Source organism: Arvicola amphibius, chromosome 4 (genome assembly GCF_903992535.2).
Source record: "Arvicola amphibius chromosome 4, mArvAmp1.2, whole genome shotgun sequence".
Taxonomy (NCBI): Eukaryota; Metazoa; Chordata; class Mammalia; order Rodentia; family Cricetidae; genus Arvicola; species Arvicola amphibius.
Genome location: NC_052050.1, coordinates 26,855,982 through 26,881,891, shown reverse-complemented (window position 1 = coordinate 26,881,891; position 25,910 = coordinate 26,855,982). Strand labels below are relative to the sequence as shown.

Sequence of the window (25,910 nt, the reverse complement as noted above, 5' to 3'; positions counted from 1 at the left end):
GAACACTAGGAGAAATCTTGGAGGACACACATAATTTGGCTCCTAATGCAGAGGATAGGGATGCTCTCATGAGGCTAACTTTGGATGCAAACCCAGGCCTTGTAACCTCCATCTCTGTTCTTTCAGTTTCAGACATCTCTGGACTGCCACGTCTAGTCGCTTAAAACTTCGGGCGGAGGCGGGGCCCTGCTGCTGCAGTACAGCAGCCTGGGCGGCAGAGGGCGCGCCGACACACGCTAGGGCCGCTCTGGCCCAGCCCTTCTCAGTGGCCGCGGAAGGTGACGTGGACACGGAAGTGGTCGTCGTCGCGGCGGCACCGGTGGGATCAGGGCCCGGGGCTGGGAGTGCGGCGAGCGAGCGGACAGGCGGCGGAGGCCTCGCAGAGGCGGCGGCGGCGGCTTAAGGCGCAGGCGTGGTCCGTTGGGTGCAAATCCGCTGAGTCCACGAGCGGCTTCTCAGCCCTCTCCCCTGCCCGTCGGAACCCGGGAAAAGGGGACCCGCTTAGCCGGCATCATCATGACCAAGGCCGGCAGCAAGGGCGGGAACCTCCGCGACAAGCTGGACGGCAATGAGCTGGACCTGAGCCTCAGCGACCTGAATGAGGTCCCCGTCAAGGAGCTGGTCAGTACGACCCCACGAGCCCCGGGAGCCCACCTATACTCCTGACGCCTGCCCTACGCGGGCAGGCCCCTCTCTCAAGCCTCAGTTTCCCGATCCTTAAAAAAACTAGGTCTCCGGGGAGACTGCGGTCGGCCCCAGTGTTCTTATTGCGGTGTACACGTGTCACTTTGGCACAGTTCCAGAAGATAGGGACCCTCTACCTACCCGACCCTGGGCTTCTTAGGGGCCAGGAGTGAATTTACCCTCGTTTCGGAAGCTCTCACAACGTCCAGCATCCTGCTGGGTCTTAAAATGAGAACCTGCGAGAGCAGTTGCTGGATGTGTTCGAGGATGAATGAATGACCCGGTCCCGGGAAGTAGGCCTTCAGATAGACCTGGGTGTGGCGCCGAACCCAGTTTCTCTAAGAAGCCTGCAATCCCAGCTGGCTGTCGTAGCCCGGAAGCTGCCCTCCCTGAAGAAAGTGCAATCTCTCCGAAGGACTGACAAGGTCTCATCCCAGCTGCGCTGAAACGGTCGTGAATCGCACTTCACCCTCCATCCTCCTCCACCCCAACCCCTATTCCGGAGTCTGAGGCCCTGGGGACATCACACACCCAGTTGGTTGCCAATACGGAGCTATATCCTCCATCCGTGGGTTTCCTACTCTGTGCTCCCTAGCCCTAAAATCTCATGTTGGCTTCACTTTGGATGACCACACCTTCCTTATTGCCGTTAAGGGGCTACCTTTGCCCCTGTCATTTGGCCTAGTCGTCCTTCCACTGTGGCTGTGTAGTATGGTGGTTTGAATGGCCTGCCCGGTTCATATCACAGCTCCATTGCTCAATAACTGAATGTCCTCGGCAAGTTAACTAACCAAACTTTATGTCTAGATTTCTTCGTTTATAAAATGGTGCTAACGGTTCCTATCTCCTACGTTTATGAGTATTAAAATCAATGTCAAATACTTGGGAGGTAGCAAATACTAATAGATGTAGTTGGTGGTTTCCAATCTATGGTATCCAGAAGTTCTTTTTAGGTGGTCATTTGGACATTCAGGTTGACCTAGGATCCTTAACTGAATATTTGGTTCCTTTCCCACTCTCGGAAGAGGGTCAGACTTGTGGGAGCCAGGCCCTAGGACATCCCTCTGAAACCATTTCCTCCAGGCATGTGGTCATTACAGCATTCTCCTTAGGGGGAAGAGAGGGTCAGTTTTGCAGAGCCGCTCTAGTCCTGGACACATTTGGAAAGTAGAGACTGGCTGTGAGGGTCTTGCCCTCACTCTGGTGCTCCTTAGCCAGAGCCCTCCCCAGAGTAGGCACTCAGGACTGATACTGTTCGTGGATAGATGACTGAATGAGAAAATAAAATTGTGGAGCTTTATTAGATCCCGTTCCTGCCCTGAAACCTAATAGCGGGCACTAGAGGAAAATTCTCAAGTGCCTTGGGGGTTTTTGAAGGATCAGTTTTCCCTGGGACATTCTATGGATAAACCCCACCTTTGCAGTCTTCCCTAGATCCTAGGTGACTTGCATTTTCCTTCTTTACCCCCAAGAACATTATACTTCCACATCTTTCCCTCCTCAGGGTCTCATTTGACCCCGGGCTAGTCTTCTATTTGACATTCTCTTGCCTTCTGAATCCTGGGATTACAGGCATGTGCCATCCTGCCCACCCCTACCTACCTACCTGTCTGTCTGTCTGTCTGTCTATCTATCTGTCTGTCTGTCTGTCTGTCTATGGCCCTTGCTAATTGTGGGAACATTCTCTGGAAAATGCTTCATTAGCAGATGTCACTGAATCATTCCAGTTGTTGGTGTGACTTGTTTTTCTCCTCTTTCTAGGCTGCTCTCCCGAAGGCCACTGTATTGGATCTGTCATGCAATAAACTGAGCACTCTTCCGGTAAGACTGGCAAACACCAGTGAATCTTGGAGCCCCAAATGTTCCTCATGTTGCTGGGGGTGAGGGGTGGCATAAAGTGTAATTTCAGGAAAGTTCTACAGACAGGGTCCAGCTAAATCTGAGGGTATTGGTGGGGACCCGTGGAGGAGGGTGGTTTGCCTCAGAAGTACATTCTTTCGAACAGCAGGAGAGGCAGGCTATAGGAAGTCAAGTCAGCAGGATGCTGCTGAATCACTTACAGGGCTCATCTTTTTTCTGCTTTATTTTAGTCTTGACAAAAGTAGTTTACCACTCTTGCATAAAGGAGATAGAGACCACTGTGTCAGTTTGCTCTGTATTCTATGGAAAAAAAGTGAATTTGCATCTTGATTTGTTTTGTGACAAGGTCCTAGGTAGCCCAGGCTGGCCTTGAAACTCCTGACTTTGCTGCTTCCACCTCTTGAGTGTTGGGACTGTTGGTCAGTACCATCATGCCTGACTTGTTTTGCGGTTTGTTTTTGTTTCGAGATTATATAAACTGTGTGGTGCAGCCTGGCTTCAAATCAGTGGCAGTCCTCTCATGTTAGCTTCCCAAGAGCTGGGATTTCAGGCCCGATCACTGTGCTGGGTCTACACATCTTTTGATGAGGAACAAGAAAGACTGAGGTTTGATGAGACTCTTCTGCCTTTATCCTCCAAACCTGGTCTTGAATTACTTGGAACATGTCCAATGTATATCAAGTCCTTTTGGTGTTTTGGGAGTCTTTTTTTCCTCTTTTTTTTTGCATAGAAAACAACATGTCATCATAACACTTTGTACATATATAGTTGTATCCCGCTCAGATGCCCGCTTCCCACTCTTCTTCCATCATTTCTCTTGCTTTGATTTTTCTTGCACAGCTTCTTCCAGTTCTCATTTTTCTGGAGACAGGGTTTCTCTGTGTACCCCAGGCTAGCCTCAGGCTCCTGAGTGCTGGGATTATTGATATAACAGCACCCTGCTGTTACTTCACCTGTGTAGGCATTAATTCCTTCAGCCTCTTCTCTCCTGAGCAATGGCCTCCTCCTCTGTCACAGTGCTCCTTTGTCGTCAGGCCGTTCCTTGCTGTCGGATGCCTCTTGCATCCTGTACTGTGGCCAGTCATACCTTGCTGGATTCTAGGGTAGCCTCTTGTTAGCTCAGTCAGAAGTTAGCTGTCTCTTCATCGGATCATTAGTCAGTCCCTCTTAGTGTTCTCTTGGGCTTCTCTTATTGTCAACAGCATCTTCTTCCCACAGCTCATTAAAAATGGCTTCTGTTCCAGGGGGTATTGTATATCTAATTAAAGAAGGGTAGCAGTTCCTCGCAGCGTCACACCTACCCACTGTGCCCGGCAGTCACTCAGCACCCCTGAGTGCACTCTTGAATCTGAGTCTGTCCCGTTGTCTGTCCTAAGAACTTTGCTTTGACTGTACAACATGGACCCCTTGGTGTTTGTGAGTCCTCACAGAGCACAAACAGTGCCTTGTTAGCCGAGTTGTAGTGCCACTGTCAGATGGATGTTTAGCAAAGGTTAGTGTCAGGGACTTTTTTTTTTTCTGTGCTAAGAATGAGCCTGGTTTGAGTAGGACAGGTCCTAGGCATTGAGTTACTTACCCTAACACACATTGAGACCTGTGCAAAGTTACTGTGCTCAGTGTCACAAGAAACAGGGGCTTAAACTTAGTACTCAAGTATTGGCCATGTTTATAAAAAACAGGTGTATATGTATGTTTCTTTTCTTGTAGAAGGATCTTGAGGATGGGAATTGAACCCAGGGCCACGTGGATAAGCTATGCACAGCTTTTTTGTATATAGTGCTGGGAGGTAGACTTCAGGCGTTGCTATGCTGGGCAAGCGCTCAACCACTGAGCTATCCCTGTAGTCCAATTTGTTGTTTGAGATGAGGTTTTGTTATTCTGCCCAGGCTAGCTTCCAACTGTACCAGCCTCCCAAGTAGCTAGGAGTACAAGTTTGTACTACAATGTCCAATGAGAAATCTTTCTTTTGTTTTTGTTTTTTGTTTTTCGAGACAGGGTTTCCCTGTAGTTTCTAGAGCCTGTCCTGGAGCTAGCTCTTGTAGACCAGGCTGGCCTCGAACTCAGAGATCCGCCTGCCTCTGCCTCCCGAGTGCTGGGATTAAAGGCGTGCGCCACCACCGCCCGGCTCCAATGAGAAATCTTAAGAAAGATGAAGACAGGGCATCATGGGAGGACAGGAAAAGCCCTGTATTACCTAGCAGCAGTGTGGAATAGGAGCTAATCAACAAGATGGGGAAAAACAGCATTTTATTTTTTGGTGTTTTGAGACAGTTTTCTGTGTAACAGCCTTGGCTGTCCTGGAACTCACTCTGTAGACCAGACTGGTCTCAGACTCACAGAGATCCTCTTGCCTCTGCTTCCCAAGTGGGTTATATGTGTTTCTAATGCTGGTTTTGTGCTAATGCTGTCTTATAAGCTTGTCTAGGTAACTACCATAATAGCAGTGTTCTTTCCGTTCCTTGTCATTTGGAGAGAAGTAGTTGGCAAAGGTTGGGATTTACACAGGATACTCTTGACTTGGGGGTTTCTACACCTTCATATCAAAGTGTGTGAGCCCTGGGCCTAAGTCTTTTTTTCTTCGGGTCCTAGTCGGATTTCTGTGGCCTCACACACCTGGTGAAGTTGGACCTCAGCAAGAACAAGCTGCAGCAGCTGCCCGCAGACTTTGGCCGCCTGGTCAACCTTCAGCATTTGGATCTCCTCAACAACAGGCTGGTCACCCTGCCTGTCAGCTTTGCTCAGCTCAAGGTAATATGCACTGAGGTTGCCCAGCCAAGTGTGACTAAGGGCTCAGGGACTAGGGGAGCATAGCCCTGAGCAGGGGAGGGGACCAGAAATGCCCTGCTCAACTGACTATTCTCTGAGGTGGAACATAGAGTTTTATTCTAGCTCCTTTTATTCCATTTTGAGGTACTGTGTGTAAACTCAGGCTTAGCCAGCCCCTTTTCCCGTCTCTGTAGAATCTGAAGTGGCTGGATCTGAAAGACAATCCCCTGGATCCTGTCCTAGCCAAGGTGGCAGGAGATTGCTTGGATGAGAAACAATGTAAGCAGTGCGCAAACAAGGTAAGCATGAAGCTCCCAGGGGTCTTGCTCACATTCTCGCCTGGGACTTGACTCTCTCTCTTCTTGTTTACCCTCCCAGGGTACCAATAGTGCCGTATTACTAAAGCACCCATGTCTAAGTGAGATGAGCCTGGCATGGAGAGGTCTGTGTTGCTGTAGTTACCTAGTATTTATTATTATTTAAAAAGATTTATGTATGTGTGCCTGCATGAGTATGTGTACCATATACTTGCAGGTGCTCACATAGGCCATAGAGGGTATTGGACCTAGAGTTACAAGCAGTTATGAGCTGCCTGATATAGATGCTGGGAACTGAAGCCAGCTCCTGCAAGAGCAGCAAGTGCTCCTAACCACTCAGCCAGGCCCGGTGCATTTATTTTTACAAGTAGTAGGGCCATCTTTTCTACTGCATACGGTCCTTCTTCAGAAACCGCTCATGCTCCAGTCTGACATTATGTTGACAGTTGTTTTATATATTTGTTTATTTTTTAAATGTTATCTTTTTAAAGAATTTATTTTTGTTTTATGTGTACATGTACATGCATATATGCGTACCACATGGAGACCTGGTACCTGAAGAGCCTGCAGAGGTATTGGGTTCCCCGGCATTGAACTTGAAGCCAGTTGTAAGATGCCTGAATTAGATGCTGGGAACTGAACCCAGCTCCTCTGCAAGAGTAACAAGCGCTCTTAACTATTGAGCCATTTTGCCAGCCTCTTAAATCCATGCATTTGTGTATGGTGGCCAGAGGATAATACTGGTTACATCCTTAGGAATGCTGTTCACATCTTTTGAGAAGGGATCTATCAGTGACCAATTAGGCAAGATTATCTGGCCAGTGAGACCCAGAGATCCTCTTGTTCCCACTTCAGTAGCACTGGGATTACAAGTGTGTGCTACTATGTGTTTTCACATGAGTGCTGGGGATCAAACTGAGGGCCATATGCTTATAGGCAAGGCAAGGGTTGGTTTTTTTTTTTTTTGTTTTTTTTTCTAACTAAACCATCTCTCAACTTGAAGAGTTGTTTTGTCCTAGTTATTAAAACATAGCTTTACTAGGGTTAAAGCCATGACCTTTCTGAGGCAGCAATGTAGCCAGTAAAAAAGTCAAGATTGAAGGCCAGCAATGTGAGTCAACGGGTAAAGGCACTTACCATCAAGCCTGATGACCTGAGTCCCATCTCCAGGACCCACATGATGGAGGGAAAGAACTGACTCCCCTGGGTGTGGGTGGTCCTCTGACCTCCACATATACACCACCCCCTTGGCACATGCATGTCCCCTCTCTTCCCCTCACAAAATAAATAAACCTTTTTAAAAGGGGTTAAGAGGCTGGAGAGAGACTGAGACGACTGAGCAGTTAAGAGCACATGCTGGTCTTTCAGAACATTCAAGGCTACTCAAGGGGTATCTGATACCTCTGGTTTCCTTAGGCACCTACTCTCCCTCCCTCCCCTCCCCCCCTCCCTCCCTCCCTCCCTCCCTCCCTCCCTCTCTCTCTCTCTCTCTCTCTCTCTCATATGCATGCGCGCACACATACACACTTATTTTTCCCCAAGGTGGTTTCTCTATGTAGCCTTGGCTGTCCTGGAATTCACTATGTAGAGCAGGATGGTCTCGAACTCCTAGAGATCTGCCTGCCTCTGCTTCCCAAGTGCTGGGATTAAAGATGTGTACCACCACTGCCCGGCTTTGAATCTTTTGAAAAGTGGGTTCAGGTTTAGAAGTTTGTAGCTATAGATAGACATGTCCTGACAAGAGAATGAGGAAGAAGGGGCATTTGTACAAGACTACCTTTTCTGGTGACCAGGTTCCTTGATGATGCCTTACCTTGCTCATTAGGAGCAGTGCTGTACCCTCAGTCATGCCCACTCTGCTAGGGGAACAGATTGCTGCTTCCACAGCTGGGCACCAAATGGTTTGCTATGTCTGGATGCTGTGGGAGCAAGACAGACTTAGCCTTACCTCAGTTAATGTAAGCTAAATGTGTGTGAGGGGTTCCTGTGAGCCTCAAAAGCGATAGCCTTTCCCCCCTTAACTACTCAAGGTTTATATAATCTCACCATGATTGTTACAAGAAACCAAGCTCGAAAGTAAAAACCAACCAGGCAAGGCAGCATAGGAAGCCGTGGCTCCTACATTCTGTGAAATCCTGTTGTGAAAACTTGGTGGGACCCTGGGAAGTAGGTGTTTCCCTTTTGTCTGACCTGTGATATCTCAGGGTACACGCACCAGTCATCTCCATTCAGCAGGTACTGTTAGACTGTATGGAACCAATCTATTTTGAGGGGACTGTGGTAGGGTGCTCGCCTAGTGTGTTAGTGAGCTCTCTGGGACAGCATAAAACCGAGCATGGTGGTGTAAGGCCATAATCCCAGCACTTATGATGAGGCAGGAGGAGAAATTCCATGTCATTCTTGGCTATGTAGTGTGTTTGAAGCCAGCCTGAATGACACTCATTGATAATTCATAGCTTATAACCACAGAAGTAGCTTGTATTTAGTGCAGAGGCCCCTTCTGGTCATATATTACTTCCGGACATGCTCCAGGTAGTACAGTGTATTATAGATGTGGTCACTAAAGCCACAGTTCTTGGTAGCACAGGCACAACTGCCCCTAGCTGCAGCACCTTCATGCATTGTAGAGGAGTAGTTTGGCAAGTCAGAATAAGGTCAGAAGTTTCTAGAACAGCATCTGCCCCTAGGAAGTTACCTTAGGGCATTCTCTCTCATTTCTGAGCTGCCTGTGTTATCAGATAATTTCTGATGGGACCTTGGAGCCAGGGTATGAATGGACATGTCATAGCCAACCACACACCTGCTGAAGCCAACTGTATACTTCTTACTTAGCATCCAGTTTGGAGTGAGACAGGAGCTTTGGACTCTTTTGGACTCTACTCATCATCATGTTCACCCATCTTCCAGTGCCTGCAGTTCTTTGTTGGGCTGTGATTTTTGTAAATTGGATTCCCTTGAGAGGTGCTGATAGGTCCAAGTCCTGGGTTAGCAGTTTGTGGCTTCAAACCAGGCTGTGGAACCCCTCTTGTGGTGAGTGTGTGTGCGCTTGAGGTTGCCAAGAACCGGGTGAGGCTTGAATGCTCAGATCTGTCCTGAGGGTCCTTCTGCTGTCTTCCTTTAGAATAGATCAGTTTTCCTGTTGCTCCTTATGTCCACAGTAAAGATGGTGTGATTCAGTCGCAGTGTTTATTGACTCCATCATGCTGCAGATGATGCCGAGTGGCCAGAGCAGGTTACCATAGTAGGTCAGAGAAACTTATGTTATCTCTGGCTTCCAGATCAGAAAATTGGCTTAAAAGAGCCGAATTGCTTGCTGAGATCACACAGAGTGATAGAATTTGGATTGCCAGAGGCTCTGAGTTACACTCAACGGAACACCAGCTTCTAAAAATTATAGGACTTACAAAACATGAAACAAAAAGCTGGGTGGTGATTGTGCAGGCCTTTAATCCCAGCACTCAGAGGCAGGGACAGGTGGATCTCTGTGAGTTTGAGGCCAGCCTTAGCTACAGAGTGAGTTCCAGGACAGGGACAGCCAAGGTTGTGTAGAGAAATCTTGCCTTGAAAAAAAAAAATCACAGGACTGAGAGGGAGCAGTAGCTCAGTAATAGAGCATGTGTTTAACATGTAGAAGCCCTATAAAAACAAACAGAAAAGATGAAAGGAATTTGGCTCCTCCTCCTCCTCTGTGTCCACAGTGAGAACATTTGTGACTCTTTTGGGTAGTGGTCATTCATGAGTTGATCCTGAGAATTTGGGGCCCTGGATACTGATTACAAGTGGGTGGCATTTGGGCCTTTCTCTTAAAGCTGTCTTCTCCTTAGTGGGTCAGTACTCAGGTCTCAGTTTCTTACTTTCTGCAGTGCGCCCCGGGCACATCAGTTTGTCTTGATTTTCGTCCTTTTGTAATAGAAATTCAGTCAGTCAGTCATGGGTGTCCATTGCCTCCAATCTGTCATACCTAGTCACTTGCTTATGAACAAAACAGTTCCTGCCAGTGACTTAGCTGGTGTGCTGGCTCATGCCTGTCAGGACTGCCACACATGCAGGGCTAGCCTGGGATACTGATCACTACTTTATTTCAAGAAACTGAAACCAAAGCCAGAGGGAATTACAGCATATGAACAGGAGCAGAAGGAGAAGGGTCAGGGGAGCATATTCAGAGGAATGCTGTCTCCCTGGGGATAACCGGGAGCCACTGGGTGGATGATGGGAGTTTGTCCCTGTGAGTGTGATGGGAATGATAGAACTTTTCATAGATTCTAGTTGGTGTTACTTTTTCCTGGAAAGTTTTTTTCTGGCAGTCTTAATGAACTGGAGTCACGTGACTCTTCTGCGATGAAGTATTTAAGGTAAAAAGATAGAATTATCTCCACTGGTCCTGTCCCACCTTCAGGGCCCCTGATAGTCTAGGATCCTGACATGAACAGTCTCTTTCCTGAGACTTGAACAGCAAGAGAACATGAGCTGTGAGGACTGTTACCTGAGTAGCTCAGAACCTCTTCTCTCCTGCAGGTCTTACAACACATGAAAGCTGTGCAGGCGGATCAGGAACGGGAGCGGCAGCGCCGGCTGGAAGTGGAGCGAGGTGGGTGGCCATTCTTTTAGTTCTCTTCTTCCTTAATCAGCCAGTAGTTTTAGGTTTCCAGGACAGGATCTATAGGAGGGTGCTGAAGAGTGTGTGTATGTGGGGGCCTGGGCAGGGGGCACACAGGACGGGACAGTATAGTGGCATCATGTTATCTGATGCCTTTCTCCATCCAGACCTCTCTGCAGGGCTCCACCGCCAATAAGCAACTACTAATGTCTCTGCTTTGAGTTGGCCATCCTCTGATGGTAAAAAGGTACCTTCAGCATAGCTGGAGCCAGGCACATGGGCGCATACCTATAATTTCACTATTTGGGAGGCCTGGGCTACAAAACAAGACCCTCATCTCAGAAAGCAAAACCCAAAATAAAGAACCAGTGAAGTAAATACCAAAATAAACTTCCACAAACAAAACAAATCACTAGAGCAGATTCACCTCTCTTTTCAAAGCCCCACTATGAAATCTTTCCTATAGGAGGAGACTCCATGGAGTTTTCAAGCCTGAGGTAGGACAGATGTCTGTGATTCTGTTTTCGGTCTGTTAGCGAGTCTTCTGTGTGACTTCACCATCCTGTGGGACCACAGTGCCTTCTGCTTTGTCTTAATGACTGCCATCCCCACATATCTGTCCTCTACCTCAGCTCAGGATCTTTTTGAAACATAGATCAGATACTGCTACGGTGTGCTTAAAACTCTTTCTTGGCTTTCCACTGACTCTAGAATGGCATCCCAAGGTAGTGGGGTGGCCAGCCTCATCCTCCACACAGGCAAGCATGCCATTAAATTAGCCTGCGCGCACTTTCTCTGGCAGCACATAGACTACAACTTAGCCATTGCTTTTCCTGGACACACTAACTATAGTTCCAGGATGTTCAGGGTTATATAGAGATACCCTGTATGAAACCAAACTAAACAAACAAACAAACAAAAACCAAATCAACTCCAGCAGCAAAAACAAAAAAAGGCACTGAAGTTTGGGTGGAGATAAGGCAGGTAGAGGCAGGTCTGTGAGGAGTTAGGAGTAGGGTGAATGTGATCTAAATACTTTATATGAAATTATCAAGGAATTAATAAAAAAATCATGGATTTATTTATTATGGGGTCTCATTATTTAGCCCTGCTTGGAACTCACTGTGTAGACCAGGCTGGCCTCAGACTCACAAAGATTTGCCTGCTTCTGTCTCTGGAATGCTAGGGTTAAAGTCAGGTGCCACCACACCTGTCCTAAAAATACTATTTTTCAAAGACAGCAAGCAGGCTGGAGAAATGGCTCCGTGCTTGCAAGCACTAGCTGCCCTATTCAGGGAACTGAGTTTCATTCCCAGCTCCCTGGGGTGGCTCAGAGCCATCTGTTATGTGGTTCCAGGGGACTTGACACCTTCTCTGGCTTCCACAAGCATTGTATGCACATGGTACACATGCACATGAGACTAAAACTAATCCTTAAAGAAAGAAAACAACGCAACCATTAGAACTTGCCTGTCTTCTCCCCTCTGCCTCTCAGCACTCTGTAAGCTGCCGTGGGAGAAAGGACATGCACAGTATTGACTACTGGCAGTCCCTGAGCTCACCATATGGGAGCTACAACTCTGCTTGCTATATGCATAGCCGCCGTGGTAGAACGGCTCATTCCTGCTTATCCGCTCCTTGCCAGCACCAGGTCCCTAGAGGCTGGGTGTGGTCTGCTCTTGGCATTCTCTGTGCCCAGCTGGACATGAAGAGGAGCAGTGGGAAGCTACTGTCCCGATGGTACTGCTGTTCAGCTCCATTATGGATCCCCTAGGCTTTCAAGCCTTAAAAGGGCATTTAGTCACCATTTTGTGGTATTCTGACTTTAGAAACATGTATTTTAGGCTTCTAAATGACTAATTTGAAAATGCATTTTTAGAACCAATAATTTGGAAGTGGGATACCTCATGTAAGCACACATGAACTGTAAAGTCAACCTGAGCAAATCTTGTGTTGAGTCGATTCTTTCTGAATTAAGCTGGTGTAACTTTTCATTTAGAAAAGGATTGCACTATAACCCTGACACGAGCTCCCCTCACCGTCTTCCTCCCTGTTCACGTTCATTCCCACAGAACCAATATCTCCATTGTATCTTCTCTTTATAACCAGGAGGTTCTGCCCTCTGTGCTTTTTGTTCTTTTTGGGGAGGGAAGGTGTTCTCCAGGCTGGTTTTAAAACTCCCAGGCTTACAGTCGCCTGCCCTCAGCTTTCTGACAACTTAGTTATTTACTGTGTGTGCCCACAGTACACATGGGGTGGTAAGAGAACAATTGTGGGAGTATGTTGCCTCCTATGTGGGACCTAGGGATAAAACTAGGTTATCAGGGGCTGGAGAGATGGCTCAGCAGTTAGCATTGGCTGCTCTTCCAGAGGTCCTGAGTTCAGTTCCCAGCAACTATATGGTAGCTCACAGCCATCTATAGTAGGATCTGATGCCCTCTTCTGGCATGCAGGCAGAACACTGTATACATAATAAATAAATGAATATTTTTAAAAAAAAAACCCTCAGATCATCAGGCTTCATGGCAGGTCCCTACTGAACCATCCTGCCTGTCCACCCATACCTTTCTTAGATTCCCCTTGTAATACTCCCTAATTTTTCTATTGCTTGTAACCAGGAATCAGTAATAAGACTCAGTAAACCCTGAGAGAAACTTTGGTTTTTTGAGATGTGATTTTTTTGTAGCTTTGGAGCCTGTCCTGGAACTAGCTCTTATAGAGCAGGCTGACCCTGAACTCAGAGAGATCCACCTGCCTCTGCCTCCTGGGTGCTGGGATTAAAGGCACACACCACCACCACCAGGCTTTTTTGTTTGTTTGTTTTTTTAGAGATAGTTTCTCTGTGTAGTCTTGGCTGTCCTAGAATTCACACTGTAGACCAAGCTGGCCCTGAATTCACAGAGCTCTGCCTGCTTCTGCCTTCCGAGTGCTGGGATTAAAGGCATGCACCACCACCACCTGGTGAAACTTCATTTTTAAGGGTAACTTCCTTGACCCAGGCTGGTTTTCAACTCATTAGGCGAGAGTAGCCTGGACCAGGTGATCCTCTGCCTCAGCTTCCTGAGTGCTGGGAGTACATTTTTCATAGATTCTCCCTTGATAGCCCAATCTAGCCTGAAACTCATAATCTTACACACCCCTCAGCATCTCTCCTACCCTAAGTGCTGGGATTACAGACCTGTGCTACCGTACCTGGATTCTCTTACAGTTTCTGTGTGACCCATGGCATAAAAGAAAAGGCAGATGAATCCACACTTTAATTGCTCGTGTAGACAAGCTGCTGGGGTGTGAGAGGAGTCACGTTTTGAATGCAAACTGTTGCAGAGGCAGAGAAGAAGCGGGAGGCCAAGCAGCAAGCTAAGGAAGCAAAGGAGCGCGAGTTGCGAAAGCGGGAGAAGGCAGAGGAGAAGGAGCGCCGGCGGAAGGAGTACGATGCCCAGAAAGCTTCCAAGAAGGAGCAGGAGAAGAAGCCCAAGAAGGAAACAAATCAGGCGCCAAGTAGGTTTGCTTTCTGTTAGCAGCATGCAGCAGGGGCAGAGTGGTGGTTTGTGTCCCTGTTCTTGTTCGTCCTTGCCTTGAGCAAGACACCTAATGTCACTACTACTTGTTTGCTAAAGATAGGGGCTCTGCCTGTTTGCCAGCAGGTGAAGAGTAAGTTCCTGCCTAAATTCTAAATTGGGTGTAGTGGTACTTGGGAGGTGGAGGTTGGAGGGTCACTACACTCAAGGCCAGCTTGGTCTGTACAGTCAAGTTCCAGGACAGCTGGAGTGATGGAGTGAGACCCTGTTTCTAAACAAGCAGAACTCCCGTCCCCCCCTTTTTTTTTTTTTGCTCTCAAGATGTTAACCCCTGCCCTCCCCCTTCCCCCCCCTTTTTTTTTTGCTTAAAAGTCTCAAGATGTTTCTCATTAGAAATTGATGTGTGAAGCTGGGCATGTTGACACGTTTCTACCTTAACACCAGGCAAATCGAGGCAGGAGGGTTGTTAAGTTTGAGCCTAGGCTGTGTATGGGGGGTGATCTTAGAAAACAGCCGCCACACATGATCATCCTGGGAGTGGTCACATTTATAATGTGGTATGTGTTTACCTTCTGAGCTTGTCTCTTTTTAGAGGGTGGGTGAGGTTTGAGATAGGGTTTCTTTGTGTAGCCCTGACTGCCCTGGAACTCATTTCGTAGATCAGGTTGACCTTGAACCTGGAGATCCACCTGCCTCTTCCAAGTGCTGGGATTAAAGCCAGGTAGCTCCTTGGCCCGGCTCCTGAACTTGTCTTTTAGAAAAAGGTCTTGAAGTGTAGCTTAGGCTAGCTTTGAGTTTGTGATCCTCCTGTCTGGGCTCCCAGAATGTTAACATTCCAGGCATGAGCTACCATCCAGGCTGATGTATTTTTCTTTTTATGGAGACTGGCATTATTTTGTCAGATCTTGTGCAGTTTTTCCTTTGGAGACAGCGGCACTATAGCCCAGTGTCCTCAAACTTGTCATAATGCTTCAGGCTCCTGAGTGCTGGGACCTGTGCCACCATACTAGTTTATACTTCTTATATAAAAGTGACAGTTTTGATATTAGTAATTTGGACCCACCCCCCTAAGTGGGTGGCAGTCTACCCCTTTTGAACACCCCTGATGAGCTTCCTGTACTCCCGAGGACCCCAGATCATCTCCCTGTTCCAAAGAGAATGGAAGACCCTGGGAACTGAGCTGCAGAAGGCAACAGAATGAATCCCATCATACATAGTGCTTAGAGACCTTGGGGAAGACTGTATTTGCATCTCTGAATAGCAGGGGATTTAGCTCTCATTTCTAAAACATCTGCTCAGGACTTAAGAAGGGAGTGGATCTGCATGGATTCTAGAATTGCTCTCTACAAACTGGCTTATTTTGTCCCTCCAGAATCTAAGTCTGGCTCTCGCCCTCGCAAGCCACCACCCCGAAAACACACTCGCTCCTGGGTTGTGTTGAAGGTGTTGCTGCTGCTGCTGTTGCTGTGTGTGACAGGAGGGCTGGTTGCATGCCGGTTGACAGGGCTGCAGCAGCAACCCCTCTGCAACAGCGTGAACACCATCTACGACAATGCCGTCCAGGGCCTGCGTCATCATGAGATCCTCCAGTGGGTCCTCCAGACCGACTCCCAGCAGTGAGCTTGTCCTCAGCACCCCTGCCTCCCAGCCTTGGAGCTTGGATTCCTATGGAATTGGGTTCTGCTGGACACAACCTCTTTTTAGCGTCAGACCTACCTGCCATAATCAGATGGCTGCTGATTGGTACTTGTGATCTCCCCTTTATAGGACGTCTTTGTTCCTTGTCAGGGTTCCCTGGTGGAATGAGGAGAAATGGAGAGGGGAGGACGAGTTACCTGCATGCCTAAAGGAGTAGGCTTGGGGCAGGGAGGAAGAAGACATAGGCTTTTCTAATTACACAAGGCTGTGTAAGGCAAGGTTCCTTTCTACTAAATGGCCAGCTGTCACTACATTTATACTTTTGTATGTCACAAACCCTTTCATTCCTCCCTGGGTAACCAGGACAGACTGGAGGACAGTGTGTTACTAGGGACTAGGAATACTTGGGTAAATCTAACCTAAGATGGAAGGGTGGAGTAAAATGTTTCCTTAAAGATCTCAGACGTGAGCATTTTAGTAACATGTAAAATGCTTGGCTGTGGAGATGACTTCTTTGCCATTGGTCCAGTGTAGCACTTGAGGCAGAGCAGGAGAGGCCGTCCATGTCTTGCCCACAGTATTCTAGCTAGTCTAAAGAAGAACCCTACTCTCACTCCAGTTTTCTTCCTTTCCCTTGATGTCATTTGGCCTTCTTTATATAATACCCAAGAGAATGGACTCACCAGAACCGTCTCAGCCCAAGTGAGTCTTTGATAATAGACAAGTCATGCCACCCGCAAATAGATCTCCTGCTATCAGGGTCCTGGGAAGCTCCTGTGGAATTTTGCCTCAGCTTAAATGCCTTCCACAAAATGCCAGCAGGCCAGTCTCCTTGCCTCAATTTAGAGCATTAACTCCCCAATGGCCTGGAAGCACAGAGGCAGATCTCTACAAAAGCTGCACCGGGACAGCTCCACCACCAGTACTTGGTGTGATGAAATACCTCAGAGGCAGCCTAGAAACTTGATTTCAAAGAAGCAGGTTTAGAGTTGATTCTGGGCCTGTAACAGACGGGAAGGAGTAGAAAAGTGGGAGCCAAAGGGAAACAGTCACATGGTGGTGCTGCAGAGTGGTACATACACATATCTAAGCATTAGCACAAACCAGGGCAGCACCACCCACCTTCCTGCTGCTACAGAAAGCATCTTGCCCCCTTCTCCTTGTCTTCTCAGCAGCTGGATGAAGGGATCAGAGACAACTGTGTCTTGGTGCTTATTTACTAAAAACTCCGATTGCAGGTTTCTCGACTCTCCCCTAGGGACCAAGTACCCGTCACAGTTCAGAGTGTAGCCCTAGTGGCCCATCTGGACAGGCCTGACGCTGGAAGAAAGGCCTTTGTCTCCTCCTCCTCCAGACAGCTCTGCCGTGTAGGTCCACACCTTACTCAGAGTCACCACACATTCCTTTAGTCTTCCTCCAAGCTCCAGAGCCATTGGTACAAACGCTTTATTGAGAAAACGTATATACTACATACATGACATCATGAAAACAGGAGTCAGCCTGGTCAGAGTTCCCTGGCTGGTTGAGGCAGCTCCATGGCTGAGCCTAGTCAAGCCAACCTGCAGGCAAGAGTTCACTCCGACTTTGAGATTTGATGCTTATTCTTTGGATTTCTACAATTATTAAATCCGTATCTGAGTGGTCTGCCTTTTTCCTTTGTGTTGTGAGGGTTGACTGGGGCAACGTGGGATGGTTGGTTGTCTGTGGCATCTGGTTTGCAGTAAGTGCCGGTGGAGGTAGATTGCAGTGTATCAGCTGTCTCCGCTCCACCCCTAACTACCTAGGAGGTACTTTGGCCCTCTCTGCTGTCAGGTCAAGGATGGGGAGTTCACCCTGTTGCTGCGGACGTCAGTCAACACTGTCTAGGATGAGATCTGGTTGTAGTGTAGTCATATGAAGGTAGATCCGCCTGGATAGTTCTGGCCCAACACGGCGGGAGGTAGATGTCACACCTTCTCCACGGCGAACCTGTATGTCAGCCAGCAAATTCTGGCGTTCTTGCTCAGAAAAACACCGCTGATAAGCCTGGAAGTGGCAAATGACCTTTTAACCCCACACTACCCACCCACCTGTGGCCATCCCTTGATAGGTCAATTTGAGGCAGAAGAAAATTTCCTTTCTCAGACCACATAACCCACACTGCTGACCTACATTCCTAGCCCCTCAACAGAAGCTCCCTTGGGAATTCTGGAGAGTGAGGCCCCCATAGCAGTATACCTGCACCAGGAGCCGTGGGGAGGGATAGGCATCCACAATAGCGCTGGCCATTTCCAGACTGACTCGGTTCAGCTGCTGGATCTGCCTCCTCCAGATCACTGCAAGTCCCCTTCCAGCTGGGTCCACTTTCATCCCTCCAGCCCAGTCTTTCTCCAGGTAGAAGGAAAAGCTGGTTTGATCCCGGAGCTTCCTGCAAGAGCACCACTGGGGACCTGAGTTCCTCTCTCCTACTTATTTGTCCCCTCAAGTGTGGACTGAGAAGTTCTCCAGTGACCTGGAGGTAGACTTAGTGTTACAGCAGGCCAGTTTGTGTCTCTTCGTTCTCAAGCATAGTGCTGGTTGCAGGTTCCCATAAAAATTGCATTTAGTTGGGGGTGGGATGGGGCTGGAGAGATGGTGATTCAGCAGTTAAGAGCCCTGACTGTTCTGCCATAGTAGACTTGATTCCCAGCACTCACATGGCAGCTCACAATTACCAATTCCAAGGACTCTGATGCCCCCCTTTGCCCTCCTTGGGCATTGCACACACATGCAGGCAAACACCCATACACATAAAAAGGAAAAATTGCATCTGGGGCCCAAGGGAGTAACTGAGTGGGTAAAGTGCCGCATCTGTAACCCCAGAGCTATAGGGGGGTTATGGGATATGAGACAGGATCCCTGGAATCACAGGCGAGCTAGCCCTACATATGCAGTGGCAAAGGAGTTCCTGCATTTTCAGTAAGACCTGAACCTGAGGTTATTGCCCACAATCTCATACACGTGCATGCACACATATACACACATGCAAAAAGATTAAAAAACCACCCCTGCCTGTGCCGGACAGTGGTGGCACACGTCTTTAATCCCAGCACTTGGGAGGCAGAGGCAGGTGGATCTCTGTAAATTTGAGGCCAGGCTGGTCTACAGAGGAGTTCCAGGACAGGCTCCAAAGCTACAGAGAAACCCTGTCTCGAAAAATCTAAACAAACAAACAAATAAATAAATAAATACCCTGCTTCTAGTCCTTTTCACTAGAGAAGGTAACAGTTTTTTTTCCCCCTGATGTTAAGATAGCGTTGTAGGCAAAGGGGACTGAGTAATGGGCGATTTGGATACTATTTCTGGTTCTCACTTCCTGGGGGCTTCGACAGCTCAATCTCAGTTCTCCATTCCTTTAATATAATAAAGCACCTGAACAGGGTTGTCTCTGAGGTCCATGAGTTTACAGTTCTGACTAGGATCATTCAAGATCTGACCTGAATCAGTAATCCTAGTAATCCAGCATCAACTTATACAATAGACTTGCCTCTAAGTTAGAATATTTTTTAAGAGGGCTGGAATTTAATGTGTATGAGTGTTTGCCTCCACATATGTATGTGTATTACTTATTTGCCTGGTGCCCGCCCTCAAAGGCCAGAAGAGGGTCTTACAGACTGCTGTGAGCTGCCATGTGGGTGCTGGGAACAGCCTGGGTCCTGTGCAAGAGCAGCAAGTGTTCTTAACACTGAGCCATCTCTCCAGCCCCCTAGATATGAGGCTTTTGCCAAGGATCTCCAGCATAAGATAGGGTTCTGCCTAAAAACAGGCACTGGGCTGGTGGCAGTTTAGGAGAAAGGCACATTTTCTCTGGCTCTAAGAACCAAGGGAAAAGCAAGACCTAGAGTGGAGAGCGTCCTCCCAGCCACTCACTTGAAGGGAGCTTCAGCCACAGCCTTTGTGAATGCACAGGTAAAGTCAGCCAGCTCTTTCCAGCTCTGCACCATCTGAGCCTGGGCTTCTGTGTGTAGCTGCAGATCCACCAATGCCTAGGAAGAGTGGAGAGACTGGTTGGAAATCTTCTCAGTGCTCCCTGAAGCTACTCTGAACCTCTTGGCTCCATTTACCCCTCTTTCCTACTCAATCCAAGGCAGACAGAAGTGCCAGTGAGCCTTTTATTGGTCTCAGTTGGAAACCTAGTTAGATAGCCAGTGAGCACTCACCTGACCCGGGCAACAGAATTTCTTTCTTTTTTTTTTGTTTTTTTTGTTTTTATTGAGCTATCTTTCTCTGCTCCCCTCCCTTCTTCCTCTGTCCCCTTCTACCCTCTCCCGTGATCCCCCATGCTCCCAGGCAAAAGGATTTCTTACCTCTTCCATGTCTAACCTGGACATCATGAGCCTTGTGCTAGACTCTTGTCTCTTCTGCTGCTTCTCTTTAGCCTGTTTATTTGCCATTCCTGATTTCCTTTTCCTTGGTGGATTCTGAGCCCTGGAACAGCAGCCCGAAACTGAGCCTGGCAGAAGTGTTGCCAGACTATTGACCAGCATAGCCCATGGCTTGTCAGGGACACCATCTTGCAGAATGCCTTGCAGCCAGGGTGAACAAGCTCCCCCTTGATAACCCACGACCTGCCCCTTTAAGGCCTGTATCTATAGGGCATACCCATACCTGAAGCATTTCTCCTGGTCCACAATCACCAGTGACAGTGCTTTCCCTGTCTTCGCTGTGACATCAGTTACAAAGCCCCGAAGTGTCTCCTTCCCTTTCTCGGCAATGCTAGTACTTCCCTGCATAAAGTGGCAGAAAGGGCGTTAACACTGGTTCCTTGGGAAGAGGCTGGCACCATTCCATGCCTCAGTTCTACCCCCGGCCCCGCACACCTGCTTTACGTTGTAGACCATGGACATGAAGGCCTCTGCCAGGAGCAACACCAGGATGGTCGGCTCTTCCACCCAGTCTCCTCTGTCCTGCCAAAGACCAAGAACACAGCACGGGGAAGGTCAGCGGCTGTGGTTCCTGTGGGCGAGCTGGACCTTCTGGGGGAATGGCCCTGTGTAATAGTCTTTCCTTCTTGAATGATGTCGTGGTGGCAAGAAACCCCACCTGTGGTCCGGTCCCTCCCTCCCTCGACTGCCCAGCGCTATTCCCTGCATCTCAGAGACAGAGTATGAACAAGGCGAGATGACTGGGGGCGAAAAGTACTTGCCACAAGGCTGAGGGCTGGAGTTCGATGCCTGGAAGCCATGGAAAGGTGGAAGGAGAGAAGTGTGATGCACAAAGCTGTCCTCTGGCCTCCGCACAGGCACCATGGCACACATACATGTACACAACAATAACGCATTTTTAAAGTTGCGAATGGTGGGGGGCTGGAGAGATGGCTCAGAGGTTAAGAGCACTGACTGCTCTTCCAGAGGAGCCAGGTTCAGTTCAATTCCCAGCATCCACATGGCAGCTCACAAATATCTGTAACTCTAGTTCCAGGGGATCTGACACCTTCACACCAAAGCACATTTGAAAAAAAAAAAAAAGCTGGGAGTGTGGCACACACCTTTAATCCCAGCTCTCAGGAGGCACAGGTAGGCAGATCTCTGTGACTTCAAGGCCAGCCTGGTCTACATAGAGAGTTTCAGGGCAGTCAGGGCTACACAGGGGAACCCTGTCTCAAAATTCAATTAAAAAAAGGGGGGGGGGGCTGGAGAGATGGCTCAGCGGTTAAGAGCATTGCCTGCTCTTCCAAAGGTCCTGAGTTCAATTCCCGGCAACCACATGGTGGCTCACAACCATCTGTAATGAAGTTTGGTGCCCTCTTCTGGCCTGCAGACATACACACAGACAGACCATTGTATACATAATAAATAAATAAATATTTAAAAAAAAAGAATAAAGGATTGCCAAGCATGGTGGCAAATGCCTTTAATCTCAGCACTTGGGAGGCAGAGGCAGGTGGATCTGAGTTTAAGGCCAGCCAGGGCTACATAGACACCCTATCTCAGAAAAAGGGGGTCGGGGCATTGGTGCTGCGTGTGTAGGTAGCTCAACAGTAGAGTGTTTGCCCTGGGCTCCATCCCCAGCACCACCAGGGAAAAAAGATAAAAAAGAAAACCTCCAACGGACCAAGGGCTCAGTCAAAGCCAAGGTGCTTCAGGGCCTTAACAGTGTAAGTAACAGGGTGCTGAGGAATGAATGGGAGCAAGACTTGTACAGTTTTCTCACAGTCCCTAGAACCCAATACAAGACTCCTAACACAGCAGGCAGGGTGCAGGTGGAGGAGCTCCGGGTCTAGTTCCCTCCGTGAGCGTTCAACTCTTTTTATCCCATTTCCCTCCCTGTGAAATGTGGAGATTTCGGCCTTCAGGACAGCTGTAACAGGAACATAAGAGACTGCAGAGTGTCTTCCAAGATAAACTGCTCTATCAGTATAAGAGGTTTTCTTTGTTTTGAGACAAGGTCTCAATACATAGTGGCCTGATCACTATACATAAACGAGGCTGAGTTTCATACTCAGAGATCCACCGGCAGAGTGCTGGGATTAAAGGTGTGATTTCTAAACTCTTGAAGGGCAGAGTGGATTCACAGATAGGAGGAATAGTGGGAACGCAAGTAACACAGAGACCCCGGAATTGAGGTGGCCGTGTGCTGCAAGCCTACTGGATGCTCGTGCCAGATCGTCTCACTGAGACCCTCCAACAGGGGCAAGTGATGTTCCCGACTCCTCCACTCTACAACAGGCAACTGAAGCCCAAAGACGTGTGATAACCTGCAGAGTCCAGCAGTCGAGCCATGAGGATTTAAATGCAGTTACTCTGATCCCAAAGCACAGCTAGAGAACTAGGGATTGCACACCAATTCTCTTCCCCGTCCCACTCTGCTTAAGCTATGTCTAGACATCACGTGATCCCCAGGCCTTTGGATTCCCAGTTAGGAACCTGAGTGGCACACTCGAGGGAAAGAGAACGAACTCTGCCTGTTTATTTCCCAGGGTTGCCTATAATAGTGTTAGCCCTCTCATCCTTCTGGGGTCTGCTAACCACTGCCTCACCTCATCCGTTCAGACTTGGGGACAGTGACAGCTTTGCCACTCAGTCTCAAGCAGGGGCAGTACAGAAGTTTATCCTGCAATGCTAGAGGGCCAAGGGGAAGGAGAACCTTCAGCCAGAAGCTCATACCTCTTCCAGCTCTGTCCTCCTCCTCCAAGTGATACTTCGAGGCACGGCCTGGGCTTCAATCACACAGCTGCACTCCATGGACTGCAGTGCTCCCAGGAGCTGGCCCCCGCCTTCCATCTGTAAAAGCACTGCAATAGATTGGAAAGGGCTGGTCATAGGGGAGGCCAGGACACAGTCCGCTGGGCTCGGGGGGGAAGCTGGAATCTGCGAGAACCTGGATCCAGCACCACCACAATGTGCTTCATGCATTCCTCTGGCCTCTGGGCTTTCAGCCTATTGACCATCGCTGTCCTCTTTTTCTTTTCAGGCTGCCTTGGGCTGTTTTCCTTCCTGCTTGCTTGTCGTGGCTGCCAGCATCCCTGAGCGCCGCTTCTCTGGACCTTCTGACTGTGCTTGGTTCTCTTCTGAGGTAGAGGGATGTCAGGAACTGGATTGGTTACTGCCAACTCACTGCAGGCCGACTGGTACGCTGAAAGCTGACGGTCCGGACTGTCTAAGACAGAGTCCCCGTCATTTGTTGGGCTCTTCTCTAAGGCATCGTGGAGAGGACCATCAGGGATCTTTGGAAATGGCTGCTTTTTCCAGTCACCCAGTCCACTTGTATCACGTTGATGATCCAAAACTGTTTTAAGTGAGGAGCTAGAGCGCTCAGGGTTCAGCTGCTTGTGGGTCAAAAACTTACACGAGATCCTCTCAGCCAGGGGGACAAGTACATCTTCATCCTCACTTCCGCTGCTTAGCACTCTGATGGGCCCTGCCTGTGTGGGAGCTTCACCTGCATCTAGGACAAACGGTGGATCTCCCAAGCCTGGTGAGGGAGGACAGGAGGCCTCAGAATCTGAGGTGACAACCACTACATTCTTTTCCCTTTGAGGTTGAATCCTGTCAGCTGAAGATGGCTCCTTCTTCAGAAAGGCAAATGTGGGCAATTCCTCAGACTCACTCTCGGAGGAGAGCAGCGAGAGGGATGGCTTTGTTAGCGCCATCAACACATGCTGTCAAGTTAATGCCTAAAAGGAAAGATAAGAACATGCATGAGACCATTCAAGCTGGTCCACTAGCGGTGCTCATGTGGCCAAGCTTTATGAAAATAAATATGTTAAGAGAATCAGAGAAAGAGGACGTACTCCAACAGACTGAATAATCTGGAACTCAAAATGACCACACTGGTATGCCAACAGTATCCCTGCTTTAAAACCTTTCTAGATTCATGGTGAGTTATAATCAAAATACAATTACTATTACAAAACTTTAATGGAGCTGGGCGGTAGTGGTGCACACTTTTAAACCCAGCACTTGGGAGGCAGAGGCAGGAAGATCTTTGTGAGTTCGAGACCAGCCTGGTCTACAGAGCTAGTTCCAGGACAGGTTCCAAAGCCACAGAGAAACCCTGTCTTGAAAAACAAAAACAAAAAACAACCCCCCCAAAAGACCCCACTTTAATGGAAATACTAACAAAACACAATGCTAGCCCCTTGCTGATCTCTGCATCTGACAGCAAGTTTTCTTTTTGAGAGAGTCTGATGTAGCTCAGGCTGGCCTTGAATTCATGTGGCTGAGAAAGACTGTGAACTGATCTGCCTCTCATTCACAAGTGCTGGGACTACTAGTATGCACAATAATTCCTCAGTCCACATGGAGATCATGAAAAAAACTTTCTAGAACTATTTATGAATGTGTGTGGGCATGTTCATACCCCAGCCCACATGCAGTAGCAACCAGAGGACTTTCAGGAAGTTGGTTTTGTCCTTCTACAATGTGAGCCCTGGGGATGGAACCCATGTCATCAGCCTTGGCAGCAAGCACCTTTACCCTTTGAATCCTCTCACTGGCCCCTAACATGGAGCTCTTTCAAAAGAAAATAATAAATAAAAAAACATACTGGTGCTGGAGGGAGAGCAGTTAAGAGTTTATACAACTCTTACAGAGGACCAAGTCCAGGTCGCAGCACCCACGTTGGGCAGCTCTCACAACCACCTGTAATTTCAGCACCAGGAGGTTCAATGCCCTCTTCTGACCGCCACGTACACATAAAATAAAAACAAATGAATTTTAAAAAAACATACGCTAAAAGCATGAAGCAACAAGCAAAGATGCATGATGTGTGTCACCTAGCCTGATAACCTGAGTTCAGTCCCCAGAACATCAATGGTGGAGGGAGAATTGACTCCTAAAGGCTGTCCTTTGACCTCCACAGGCATGCCTCTGCACATACCTGAGTGTGCTTGTGTGCGCAGACATACACACACTGAAAAAATAATAATTCACATACTTTTTATAAGAATTCATATTTGTAAGTCACATAAACAGTTTATATTATTTAAAATATACTTTAGGAGTCTGAGTAATAGTTCAGTGGGGGAGGCTTTCTTAGTATGAACAGGGCCATGAATGGTTTAATCCCCATGGTTACACTTAGCAGGGAAACACATAAATCCCTCGTTCAGATTAATGGGGTTTCATACATTTGTGTTGTTTAACCATTACCATCATCTAATTCCAGAATGTCTTCATCATCACGAAAAGAAATTGTATATAAACTGGGCATGCTGGTGCACAACTGCAATCCTGCCTCTCGGGAGGAAGAGGAGGAGGATGTTTTGAGTTCAAGGTCAGACTACTTGCTTGAGACTATCTCAAAAGATAGATTCCAGAACCATCAGAAAGCCATTGCCCATTCTTTCCCTATCCCAGCACCTAACAACCAAAATAAAGTCTATTGTCTCTACGGACTTCTTCATTCTGTATATTTCATATAAGCACACAGTATGTGCCTTTAGTGGCTGGTATCTTTCACGGTCATGCTTTCAAGGTCCTTCTATGACAGCACTGCCTTCCTTTTTATAACTGAATACTATTCCACTGTGTGCATAGACCACATTTTGCTTAAGCATTTATTGCTTGATGGACAGTTTGCTTCCCTTTCTTGGCTACTATGAATAATGTTGCCACAAACACTCATGTACAAATATTTTAAATGAGTACGTTTTCACACTTCTCCTGTGTATACTAAAACCTGCCTGAACTGCTGGGTTACATGCAAAAGTCGTTCTATCAGCAAATAGTGACTGTAGGTGTGGCCCAGGACAATCCTTGAAAGATTCCCTTCCTGGATCTCGGTTCCTTTAACACAATAACAGTAATTTAGGTTTGTAGGAATTAAATGAAAGTGTGCATCTATAACCAACCATCTTAGTACAGAATCTGGTTGAGCCTCATCCTGGTCCCTCCTTAGGTTTCGGGTGACTCCCACAGTGGGACGAATGTCAGTTCCTGACATGCTCCCCGCCTCTGAGGCCAGCGGTCCATCGGTCCATCGTAGAAGCCCCCAGAGGTACTGGCCTCAAAACCCAGGAGATCTGCGCTCACCTGCGACTGCTCCCGCCACTCTTTGAATTGTACACAG

At 48.0% G+C, this 25,910-nt stretch overlaps 2 protein-coding genes across 2 annotated transcripts; one reads left to right on the top strand and one right to left on the bottom strand.

Annotated features, from left to right (window-relative positions):
- Nucleotides 1-277: 277 nt before the first annotated feature.
- Lrrc59 (leucine rich repeat containing 59) lies at nucleotides 278-17,024 on the top strand. Its single transcript, XM_038328334.1, has 7 exons — nucleotides 278-621; nucleotides 2,446-2,505; nucleotides 5,134-5,292; nucleotides 5,505-5,609; nucleotides 10,143-10,215; nucleotides 13,549-13,722; nucleotides 15,115-17,024. The coding sequence occupies exons 1-7, from the start codon at nucleotides 517-519 to the stop codon at nucleotides 15,360-15,362; spliced, it is 924 nt and encodes a 307-aa protein (XP_038184262.1). The 5' UTR covers nucleotides 278-516; the 3' UTR covers nucleotides 15,363-17,024.
- A 204-nt stretch (nucleotides 17,025-17,228) lies between these two features.
- Eme1 (essential meiotic structure-specific endonuclease 1) lies at nucleotides 17,229-25,902 on the bottom strand. Its single transcript, XM_038328567.1, has 9 exons — nucleotides 25,874-25,902; nucleotides 22,719-23,514; nucleotides 22,505-22,632; nucleotides 20,219-20,305; nucleotides 20,007-20,125; nucleotides 19,706-19,826; nucleotides 19,269-19,384; nucleotides 17,598-17,787; nucleotides 17,229-17,405 (listed from the first exon to the last, which is right to left on the bottom strand). The coding sequence occupies exons 2-9, from the start codon at nucleotides 23,488-23,490 to the stop codon at nucleotides 17,229-17,231; spliced, it is 1,710 nt and encodes a 569-aa protein (XP_038184495.1). The 5' UTR covers nucleotides 23,491-23,514; nucleotides 25,874-25,902.
- Nucleotides 25,903-25,910: the final 8 nt, after the last annotated feature.

What these genes read in the sequence shown, in the direction of transcription:
- Lrrc59 (XM_038328334.1), top strand. Translation starts at nt 517, where the DNA reads ATGACCAAGGCCGGCAGCAAGGGCGGGAACCTCCGCGACAAGCTGGAC. An exon ending in AGGTCCCCGTCAAGGAGCTG is followed by an intron (nt 622 to 2,445) that starts GTCAGTACGACC and finishes TCCTCTTTCTAG; the next exon opens with GCTGCTCTCCCGAAGGCCAC. An exon ending in GGAAACAAATCAGGCGCCAA is followed by an intron (nt 13,723 to 15,114) that starts GTAGGTTTGCTT and finishes TTGTCCCTCCAG; the next exon opens with AATCTAAGTCTGGCTCTCGC.
- Eme1 (XM_038328567.1), bottom strand. Translation starts at nt 23,490, where the DNA reads ATGGCGCTAACAAAGCCATCCCTCTCGCTGCTCTCCTCCGAGAGTGAG. An exon ending in GGAGGACAGAGCTGGAAGAG is followed by an intron (nt 20,306 to 22,504) that starts GTATGAGCTTCT and finishes GGTCTTTGGCAG; the next exon opens with GACAGAGGAGACTGGGTGGA. An exon ending in TGGTCTACAACGTAAAGCAG is followed by an intron (nt 20,126 to 20,218) that starts GTGTGCGGGGCC and finishes CACTTTATGCAG; the next exon opens with GGAAGTACTAGCATTGCCGA.